Genomic DNA, 11,970 nt, shown 5'->3' on the forward strand with positions numbered 1-11,970 from the left:
GTAGCAAGTGTTTTTCCATAGTAAGCTGAGGTGGTTGGGCGTGGGGGTGGGAGGGCAATCAGTAATGGCGAGAATGGCTCAGGCAGTGGAAAGGAGCCCTAGTCCTGAATACAGGTCAAAAGAATATGAAGATTTAAACCCTTCCTTTTGCCAATTTGAGGCTGAAGTTTAGCATTTTTATTTCTAAGGCGAGTACTCCACAATGATCATTGCTCTAAAGGACAAGGAAAGACCAGTGTTTTGGTGAGAAAGAGATCCATTGTTTTTTTTCTCTGAGAGAACAGAAAATTTACCTTTTTCACCTCTTACAGATTAAATCCAAACTTTCCTATGGTGTTCAGTGCAATGTAGATGTATTCACTATCTATTCAGGCATAAAAAAAAAAAATGACCCCTAACTGAGTAGCCTAAAACAACATTTATCATTTTACCATTTCTGTGAGTCAGGACTCTGGGCACAGTTAAGTTGGGTCTAGTATCTCAGAGTACTTCATGAGTTTGCAACCCAGGTCTCAGCTAAAGCTCACTTCATCAGAGCAAGCGAGAAGCCAGAGACAGAGAAAAGGCAGGAGGGAAGGGCCTTGGGACCCATCTCAGAAGTGCTGGGTTACTGGCCAGACGCCTGCAGGGAAGCAGGGCATTTTAGAATCATTTCAGAAACTGCCTAGAACAGAAGTTAGTCAATATTTGACTGTGATGATGATTACTCCTTATCAGCTTTTATTTTGGAGAAGGTGAAGGTAGCATAGCAGAAAAACAGAAATGGATATTTTTCTCGAGGAATAGATGAAACATTATTGAAATGAAATGTTGGGCCTATTTGATAAACTCAAAGAATATCACATCGGCTTCTGCTTCAATATCCTATTTCCCAAGTACACGGGGGAAGGGAAGGCTTTTAACCAGTTATTTTAAACTCTCCACTATTTTGAAATATTTACTACCCTTTGCAGCTGTGAGCTAAAAATATTCAAAATAAATATGTCAGAATTGACCAACGTATCTGTAGGAGGTAAGCTAGAAAGAGAAAAAATACAGCAACACTCAAATGATGATGATGGTAACGCCTCGTGTTTGACACTTTTTAAAGGTTCTATTTATTCAGGGCCTAATGGGAGTTTCTCGGGACATCAGGGGAATTCACATATGCTTTTGTTTCTCTCTTAAATAACACTGTGAGTTCAGGACTGGTTGTAGTCTCCAGATGAAGGGGTGACTCTTGGGAGGGTTATGATGAGCAGGGTTGGTAGCACCAGGGTTGTTCACCTAACTCCAGAGCCTGTAGCTTTAACCATGGTTCTCCATACTTCAGGTTTCAGACCATGTTTGCATATCCCATTTTCTTTCGGACCATTTCTTTCTTTTTTTATTTTCTTTTCCTTTTTGGAAAGGGATCTTGCTCCGTCATCCAAGCTGGAGTGCAGTGGTGTTATCATAGCTCACTGCAACGTCAAACTTCTATCTTCAAGCAATCCTCCTACCTCAGCTTCCTAAGTAACTGGGACTGCAGACATGTGCCACTGTGCTAGATGGTCTCAAATTGGCCTCAAAATATCCTCTTGTCTCAGCCTCCTAAAGTTCTAGGCTTATAGGTATGAGCCACTGCGCCCAGCCTCTTTGGGGGCATTTGAAAAGGAACAAATGAATATAAGAATGTAAGTGGCCTTTATGTCAGACGTGGTATTTTCCTAAGAACCTCCAAAAAGAAGCTTGGGAGCACTCCTTTGCCCTTTGCTGCTATGTCCTTTCTCCCAGCCCGTCAGATAAATTTTCGTCAAAAAAGACTTAATCAGCTTTTTATGTGCATGCAGGTTACACATCAGCAAGGAAACCACACACGCTTGCAGCTCTCAGCTACTACCCGCGCAGGCAGAGCTTGTCCTTTTCTGGACACCTGCATGGACGGGTTGAGAAAATTTCCAAATCAGTCCATACATTTCTGCTTCCAGAGGGTTCCAGTTTTCTCCCTTCTCTGCAGTCACACTTTCTTTCTTTTTTTTTTTTTTTGGATGCCTTTCCGTTTATTTAAGTCTTCCTTAATTTCTTTTGACAATGTTTTATAATTTTCAGGGTATACATCTTATACTTAGAAGAAAAAAAAAAGCATAAAAAAAAATAAAACACCTAGGAACAAATTTAACAACCTGCAGTCACACTTTCTCCTAAGACTTTGCAATCCTTCCACTTACGGATGAGGTATGGGTGGGCTGTCCTTCCTTTCCCCTGAGGCTGGGCTTGACTGTGATTTTTACACATTGCACATTTTCATTTTCTGTCTAGCCTTCTGCCATGGCCATGAGAATGCATCCCAGCCAGCCCACTGTCCCCTGAGAGCGAGAGGCACGCAGACCAGACTAGACCCTGAACCGGCAAGCCTTATATCAGCCAAACTCTGCCAGCCCACAGATCAGCAAGAATAAATGCTTTTTGTTGAATGCTGTAGAGATCTTATGGTCGTTGTGTATACAGCAAGAGCTAAGTGATACACTCACATTAGTCAATTTTGATGATAAACTATTTAACTACCTACTCAGTTTTGAGTATTTGGAGCCACAGAAATGAAAGAATATTCTCAGGGAAAATATGTTTACTAAGAAGAGTTCCAAATCAAACATCTTGGGAAATTCTTCCTCTAAGGGATTGTCCAAAGAAGAAAAGGAAAGGAAGTCTGAAGGGGAGAAGCCCTGACAGTGACAACGGGAGAAGGCAGGGAGGCGTAGGAAGGACGGATTTTTTACGAAGCAGCAAGGGGCCAAATTAGTCCAAAGCTGGTACCAACCCAAGCAAGAGGAGAGACTAAAGAACTCCCCTTGGATTGCCAGTTCGGGAAGCCTGGGGCCCTTTTGCCTCAGTAGATTTCAGCCTAGGAGTGGGGGCCATGCCGGGTAAAGTGACTTTCAGGGGAGATGGTTAATGAGGAAGTGGGGACAGTGAAGAGTGAAGCAGTATTGTTTGCAGGTTTTTAATAGCACATAATCCAAAATCTCCCATAGTTGCAAAAACAAAAAAATACAGTCGTTTATCCAGATTCACTTGTTTTTACCCCGTTCGCCTTATTGTCCGTGCTCTTGCTCACTCTCTAGGTAGAAACACACAATATTTTTTCTGAACCATCTGAAAGTAAGTTACATAGATTGTGGTCCTTTCTACATGTGTTTTCCTAAAAGTTGGAAAAATATCTGTCATCACACTAATGATTTTACAGTATCGATGTACATTGACACCTTTAACCAATCCACTGCCCATGCTCTCTTTTTATCAGTTGACCTAATAATTAACATCTTTGATAACATTTTCCCTGCAGTGCAGCGTCCAGTTCAGGACTGCATATTTCATTTGGTTAGAGATAGGGAGAGGAATTAAGTATCATGGCTCTTTAGCTTTCATTAATCTGAAGCAGTTCCATAGCTTTTCTTTGCCTTTTAAGGCATTGAGTTTTTTGAAGAATACAGTAGCCTCCTTCATTTTTAAAATATAATGTTCACGTTTTATGCTTGGCTGACATCTCCTTGAGATTAGGTTGAGGAGTGTTCTTGGCAGGCACGCCATGTGAGTGATGCCGTGTTCTCAGTCATTCCTGAAAGCTGTGTGCGACACCAAGAGTTTCATTTCTCTGGTGTCGTTTTGATCACCTAGTCAAGGTGCTGCCTAATTTTTCCATTGTCTAGTCACTACTGTCTTTCTTCCCTACCACTGTCTGTAGGGAGACACTGTAAGATTATCTAAGTAGCCTGCTTCCTGCCACAATTTTCTCCTAGCATAAGTAACGTTGATGATTAAACATCCATTGATGGTTTCTCTAACACGATGATGGCAAAATGATGATTTTTCTACTCGACTGTGCTTTATTTTATTTTATTTTATTTTTTTTGAGACAGAGTCCCACTATGTTGCCCTGGGTAGAGTGCCGTGGTGTTATAGCTCACAGCAACTTCAAACTCTTGGGCTTAAGTGATTCTCTTGCCTCAGCCTCCCAAGAAGCTGGGACTACAGGTGCCTGCCACAATGCCCAGCTATTTTTTGTTACAGTTGCCATCATTGTTTTAGCTGGCCCAGGCTGAGTTCAAGTCCGCCAACTTCGATGTATGTGGCTGGCACTATAACCACTGTACTATGGGCACCGAGCCGACTCAACTACAGTTTTTACTAGTTAACCATCAGCATCCTACTATAAGTAAAAGTCCTTCCTTCCTTCCTTCCTTGCCATAAATTTATATTTTTAATGGATTATAATTATTTTAATTAATTATTTTTGTGTTCAAATTGTCCATGTTAGGCCAGTGAATTAGGGTCCCTTCAATTAGGTTCTGTGTCCTTATGACATTGTCATCATTTTTAAAAACAATTCTTTATGTTCTGGCATAAAAATATAGTCCAAGCTCATCTTGTAACCTTCCTTCCTCAAGCCTGGAATTAGCCATTTTTCCAAGATGAACTGGTTGCTTTTGGTAGGGAATGGTATGCTTGTATTTACACATATATAAGTATACATACACGCAGATAATACATAAAGTATGTGCATACATGCACACGTGAGCTTGCATGTACACACATACATACACGGGAGCTTGCCTGTACACGTACATACTCACACATGTGGCACTTTCAAATCCAATCCATGCCCACAGGGTACTTTCCTGACTTCCTCTTTCTCCCCTTGTGTGTTCCCTCTTGTACATCGAGAATCCTGGCTTCCAAAACATCAGTGCATTTGCTCAATCCTACGATGCATCTGAAATAGTACCAGAATTGCTTTGCCCACACCACTATAATAAATAAACAAACATATTTAAAAGGTTTTAGAACTTTTTTCCAATTCTCCTCTGAACCCTTTTTCCCTCACAACCTCTCAAGACTGAGAGTGTGTGATCAACTACCATTTTCAGTGGTTACATGGACTGGGTCTTTCTTTTTTAATTTTTTTCTGTGGATACAGTATTTATTTGAAGTATGATTAAGATCATTTGCTTCAATTTTCTTTTCTTTTCTTTTCTTTTTTTTTTTTTTGTAGAGACAGAGTTTTACTTTATTGCCCTCGGGTAGAGTGCCGTGGCCTCACACAGCTCACAGCAACCTCCAACTCGTGGGCTTAGGCGATTCTCCTGCTTCAGCCTCCCGAGTAGCTGGGACTACAGGTGCCCGCCACAACGCCCGGCTATTTTTTGGTTGCAGTTTGGCTGGAGCCGGGTTTGAACCCGCCACCCTCCGTATATGGGGCCGGCGCCCTGCTCACTGAGCCACAGGCACCGCCCTTCAATTTTATTTTCATTTTAGGGTTTCTTGCCTTCCCATTCTCAGTGTTTTAAGTTTATTTTTTGCATATGTAGGCTACTGACATGCTTTAAAGTCAAAATGGCACAAAAGGCCATATTCACAGAAATGCCACTCCGTGCTACGTCCCTCCCATCCCATTCCACCACTCTTTGTAGGTAATTAATCAATTTTATTGTTTCCTAGGTTATCCTATAATGACAAGATCTATGTGTCTTTCATTTTTCTTTTTTTTTAATGCAAAAGATGGCATATTATATATATTCATTTTCACCCAAATTTTTTTACTATCTTTTTGATGTCTCCTTATGGGTCCTTCCAGACTTCCCTGTTACTGTTTATAGCTGCATGGTACTCCACTATGTGAATGTAACAAGATTAGTGAATCCGACTAATCTCCTGCATTTGAACTTTTTGATAATTTTCTGTATTTTGAAATTATTAATGACGCTACAGTAAAGAAGCTTGTGTGTATGAATTTTCATTTTGCTGGATTATTTTTGGGATAAGTGCAATTCCTGGTTGCATGTGTAGTTTTATGGCATTGCCAAATTTCCTTCCAGAGAAATTTGTGCCAATCTGCATTCCCAGATGCAGAAGAGCAGAGTGCCTTTCCTCATAATCTTGCATCAGCAACTTTTGCATTTCCAGCAGACTGGTGACTTTGAAGGGATATTTCAGAGTATTTTTAACTTGCGTTTCTCTTATTAGAACTGAACCTCTTCATGTGGTTCCAGGCTGTTTACATATTACTTTTTTTGAACTGCATTTTCATATCTTTGCCTATGTTTTTTATAGGAACTTTAATATTTTGATCCTATATTTTGCAACTTTTTTTTTTATACATTAGTGACATGGAGCCTTTTATTTGCAATTTATGTGATGAATATTTTTTTTCATTTTTTCATTAAAAAATTTACGTATGATGTAGTTATGCCATATGAACATTCTAAAAAATTGTTTTAATACAAATAAATACATCAGTCTTTTATTTTATTGCATTTAGAGTTTAAGTCAGAGTTAGCCTTTTACTATATATCCGGGTTATAGGAGAATTCATCTATGTTTCTGCTAGTGTATTTACTTGTTATAATATTTACATTTCTTTCTTTCTTTTTTTTTTATTGTTGGGGATTCATTGAGGGTACAATAAGCCAGGTTACACTGATTGCATTTGTTAGGTAAAGTCCCTCTTGCAATCATGTCTTGCCCCCAGAAGGTGTGACACATACCAAGGCCCTACCCCTCTCCCTCCTTCTTTCTTTCTTTCTTTTTTTTTTTTATTGTTGGGGATTCATTGAGGGTACAATAAGCCAGGTTACACTGATTGCATTTGTTAGGTAAAGTCCCTCTTGCAATCATGTCTTGCCCCCAGAAGGTGTGACACACACCAAGGCCCTACCCCTCTCCCTCCTTCCCTCTCTCTGCTTTTCCTCCCCCCCCATGACCTTAATTGTCATTAATTGTCCTCATATCAAAATTGAGTACATAGAATTCATGTTTCTCCATTCTTGTGATGCTTTAAAAAATTTTACATGTCTGATTTATTCAAGTTTACTCTTACAGATGGGTTGAAGAATGGATCTACTTTTATCTTTTCCAAATAAAAATTTCTTGTATTTTACCTTTTCCTTGACATTTTATTCCATTTATTGGATCTGTCTATGTGCCAGTACAGTTCTGTTTTAATTGTAGAGAATTTGTAATATGCTTTAATATCCAGTATCCCTTGCCCACTCCCTCCCTGTTCTTCCTTTCTAGTGTTTTCCTAATATTCTTGTTTGTTGCTTGCTAATTTGTCTGTCTCCATATTAAAGCTCCTTGGAATGTTTATTGGAGTTGCATTGTGTTTACAAATTAACTTAGAGCAGTGGTTCTCAACCTGTGGGTTGCAACCCCTTTGGGGGTTGAATGACCCTTTCCCCTTTCACAGAGGTCACCTAAGACCATTGGAAAACACATATTTCCGATGGTCTTAGGAACCGAGACACTGCTCCTCATGTGTGGGGGTCACCAAACATGAGGACCTGTATTAAAGGGTCACAGCATTAGGAACGTTGAGAACCATTGACTTAGAGGAAACCAATCTTGACAGCATTGAAGCACCCACATCAAGAGCTAGGATGTCCCCATTTGTTCCAGTGCCCTGTTGCGTTTCCACAGGGCCCACATTTTCCCCTTTTATGTCTTTTCCATTTACTGCCTCATCTCCAAGGGGACTACCTCTTTTCTTTAGAATCAGTTCCCCTCCATGAGTGTTGCTTTTCACAGTGACCTTCCCATGGCAGGGCTGAGCATCACCAACTCCTCCAATATTTATTTCACTTTCCCCTTCTGGGGGTGAATTTGTCTTGTTTCCCAAGGTCCTCAACTCCTTCTTCTTCTTTTCTTAGCTCTTTCTTACCTCCCTTCTCTGCTTTCTGCATCCACAGGCTCTCAGCAGTCACCAGCAGACAGCAAGAGATCTCTTGGAAGCAGTTGCATTCCCCCTTTACTTTCTATTAATTTTGAAACAGTTTGAAACATTGCAGTGTTCTCTGTCACCTGGTCATGCTGAAGGTATGAGTCCTGTGTGGTTTTATTTGTCTTCCTTATAGATTTAGTGGCTGTTTTGAGAGGAGAACTGAGGTTCAGAATTAGCCCAGTCTTGTTTCCCAAATCCTGAAGGCTGTTAGTTTAACAAGCTTGACTTCCAGGCAAATCTAGAAATGGGTTTCAAATCAAACGTTGTCTTTGTCCTCCATTAGAGAAAGATTTGTGCATGATGATGGATCACAGTATAAAGAGAAGACACCATTTCATCTGGGGAGGAAACTGTGCACCCCTAGAGAAAGAGACTGGTTGAAGGAAATTTTAAGGGCAGAATTGGGGGATCCACTAATCTATATTCAGATGAAAAAGAGGTGTAGAGGGAACTGTAGGCAAAAGCTATGAAATGACAGATTTGGTGGAAATATGGACTGGCTTATTTGGTTGCAGTTCCTAGGGCTTTGTCCCACTATAACACAATAATTTTGGCACCTAAGTCAGGTTGTGTTGAAGTGACTGTGATAGTCACAAATAGATGGAACAGAAACACTAGAGAGACTATGCTGTCCCCTATGTGATCTAATTGAGACTGCTGGAATAGCATAATAATATGTAGCCTATTTACTGCAGCCTCTGAAAGCTCAAGTTTTTAAGTGGGAAATGACTTTGTTTTTCTTCCACTTATATTTTCAGTCTTGCTAGGGTATGTTCCCCTTCCAGGCTCACCAAAGACGTTTCAGGCTGGTTCCTAGTTCTCCTGATGCCCTGGCTTGTCTCGGAAGAGGAGACCTGCTAGCAGGTATTAACAGCCTAGTTAGAGTGACAGCTGCAGTCTCACACCCAGTCAAGCCACTCTGCTCCCCCGCTCTAGGCCATATTACTTTTCCCCAGCCTCTCCAGGGAAGAGGTGGGGGCCAAACAGATTGGAGGAAAAAGGACAAGTCTTCTGTGTATAATGCTGATGTAGTAATCCACCTGTCTTCTCTGTGTGTGGCTGGTCTCCAAAGCTGGAACTCCCTTGGGAGAGTCTCTGTGTGTTACCTGAAGGCCACACAGGGGCCTCTGCAAATAAATCAACAGTGCGGAGGCCCATTTGCAATTCTTCACCTGCTTTTGCTTCCCATGGTATTTCTCCATCCTCGTGGCAATGACACCCAGCCCTCCAGCAGACTGCCCCATTGGATGTATGTGTTCAAACTGTGAGGGCCAACCACCTTCCCTCAAGATTCCCATCTTTAGATCATCCAGGGGAAGATCAGGTGGCAGCCTCTGCTTCCACATGCCCCAAACTGCCGGGCACACACACACACACACACACACACACACACACACACACACTGCTCTCCTGCACACTTTGCTCAGCATGTGGTGTGGGGGTTGCCCTGGAGAGCAAGAGGACAATCTCACCCTTTTAAAGTGTCTCTGGTTTCTTGTGGTAGCTCCTCTTGGAGCCCCCTTTCCTGCGCTTGAGAGGGTGGGCAAGCACCCTACATCCCTCCCATGTGATGAAAGGAGAACCCACAATTTCTTCTTGGCTGAGAGGTCTTGTGTTGTTGCATACTCTTTAATGAACTTGTTAGTTCACACAGGTGCATGTAGATGTCTACACACATGTGATATAGGCATGTATGACACATAACACATACAAGTCGCATCTTGCACACAAATTGCATGTGTCATGCTAGACTCACCCTTTGGTTGCTGGACTGGTTCTTCCATCTTTTAGAAAGTCCTGAAGTGCTTTACTTCAGAACATGAGGGCTTTTCTTCTGTTCTTAAGTTGAACCTTTAGCCAAAATCCTGAACCTATAGGAATGGTGCCAACTGTATTCTATTCCAAACACATGCTATTATTTCTGATCATCTCTTATATATCAATCCCCACTCCACATGTTTGAATTTTATTGCATCTAATTTTCACATTGCTATCCACAGAGATTTTAATTTACCTCCTTTTCCAGAGTAGAGTATTGGGGATCAGTAAGGCAAAAATACCTTGTACAAGATCACACATTGGGACTATGGGGTGGAGGGCAACCCTGCATGTGTGGTAGCAATTCTGATTACAAAGCCTATGTTCTGTGCTTCATCAGAGCATCAGATGGCTAGAGCACATCACATGTACCTGTTAAGTTAAAATGGACTTGGTTCTCCCAAAAGCACTGATTAAAAATTCAGTGTCCTAAGGAATATTAGGCAGCCATGAAAAAAGATGGAGACTTTATATCTTTTGCATTAATTTGGATTGAGCTGGAACACATTCTTCTTAGTAAAGCATCACAAGAATGGAGAACCAAGAATCCGATGTACTCAATTCTAATATGAAGGCAATAGATGGTCTAATATAAGGCTCTTATCAACAGTATCTTTTCAGCTGTGTTCCTTTTAGTAGTTGCCTACTTGGAGATGCAAGGAAAGAAGACATTTATTCTATGTTGGAGGGTCTCTGTCTCTCACAGCAGCAATCGTGTGGGCCATGGATATGCATCTATAGTCACCAAGACGATGAGGAATAACATGAAGAGTCCTGGGAATCAAAACTGAAACTGAGACCTCTCCCAGCCAGGTGGCCAGCTAATGCCCTTGCTGCAGCCAGCCCCCTGCACCTTCCTGGCGGCGCGTTTCTGTGTCAAATCACTCCCTCCACACCTACTCGGAGATCACATGCTGTCACCTGTTCCAGCCTACATGTGACCATAAAATCAGGGCTGCTAAGTCAGGAACACTGCTGCTTCCCGGTGTTGCCTAGTGTAAATGTTGTGTGGTATTTCCACGTGCACAGCCTTGCACCTCAGAGCTCCAAGTGCTCTGCCCAGAGGAGGCAGTGGTGAGGCCCGCGACCCTGGGTTCCTCCTAACCCGGCCTGAAGGCAGGAGCAGCAGCTACAGACCTGAGGCCCCTTGAGAGGGCTCGCTAGGGCCAGGAGCCGAGCCCGGCACATAGGTGGGACCTGGCAGGGCTCTGGCGTCGAAGGTGGGAGGTTCTGGCTTGCCCCTCTCCCCGGGTAGATGTGCCCGCAGGGCCAGGCGGGGCGCGCGGAGAAGGCACGGGCGTTGGCTTTCACTGGTCCCGGCCGTTAGCTGGGCGCGGCCTCCGAGCAGGCCAGTGGACACCAGGCTCTCTCGTAGGCCGGCCCTGTCCAGGAACAGCAGGAGAGGTTAGGTCTGCTGTGAGAAGCCAAAGACACCAACCAAACCATGGCGCCTAAGGCGGCGTCCGGGGCTAAGCCCAAGCCCAAAGCCAAGGACCCCAAGACCATGCCGCAGCCCAAGGACCAGGTGGGCACAAGGACGGGATGTCGCCGCTATCGGTGGGAAATCCAGGACAGCAACAAACAGTTCTGGACCAAGGGACATGCTGAGGTCAAGGTGCTGAGTTTGGTCTGCCTGTTAGGGACGACTGCACTGTTCCACTCCGTTGCGGTGCACCCCGTCTTGCGCGTCATCATCATGATGGAGATAACTGTCTTCATCTTCTTCATTCTTCTCTACTCCTTTGCCATCAACAGATACACCTCCTTCATCCTGTGGCCCGTTACCGATCTCCTCAACGACCTCATCACCTGCGCATTCCTCTTGGGAGCCGTGGTCTACGGTGTGAGAATCCGGTCAACTCTGCCAAAGTTTTACTTAATGGGTCTGGTCCTTATGGTTGCAGCTGGATTTTTCGCTCTAATTGACGTAGGTTTGCAAAGAAACTACTTCGTAGGTACGACGGTCAAAAAGGATGTGGGGGATGTACCCAAGGGCAAAGCACCTGAACCGCCTAAGAAAGCCTGAAGGAGACACCTGTGGTCAGAGATGGGCAGCCACCGCCTTCCCTGTCTCCTTCTGAAATGGTTGCTTAGAGAAGAAATTTCTCTTTAAATGGATTTATAACTTAAAAGAAAAAAGTTCAGTTGGGACATTGTATTACCATGAATGCTGATGGGGATAACCCTATATTCCTTGGAAATACAGAGATAATATCCACATCCCATTTGCAGATGTGATAGGAAGCAAAGACTGTAAATGACAGGGCAAGGGAAGGAAAATCAGTCAACCTGTCACTGGGGACTTGTTCAAATTTCTGGTGTTTCAGTGGATGTTGATTTTTGTTGTTGTTGTTTGTTTTTTTACAAAAAGCTCAGTGTGCACATGAGGAAGATACTGTAGGAGGCATTTGGTGAGT

The 11,970-nt window shown here is 42.9% G+C and overlaps 1 protein-coding gene across 1 annotated transcript; it reads left to right on the forward strand.

Moving 5' to 3' along the window:
* Positions 1-10,997: 10,997 nt before the first annotated feature.
* Positions 10,998-11,579, forward strand: LOC128591514 (CKLF-like MARVEL transmembrane domain-containing protein 2). The gene has a single exon (XM_053599041.1). The coding sequence runs from the start codon at positions 10,998-11,000 to the stop codon at positions 11,577-11,579; it is 582 nt and encodes a 193-aa protein (XP_053455016.1).
* Positions 11,580-11,970: the final 391 nt, after the last annotated feature.

This window comes from Nycticebus coucang, chromosome 1 (assembly GCF_027406575.1).
Source record: "Nycticebus coucang isolate mNycCou1 chromosome 1, mNycCou1.pri, whole genome shotgun sequence".
Lineage (NCBI taxonomy): Eukaryota > Metazoa > Chordata > Mammalia > Primates > Lorisidae > Nycticebus > Nycticebus coucang.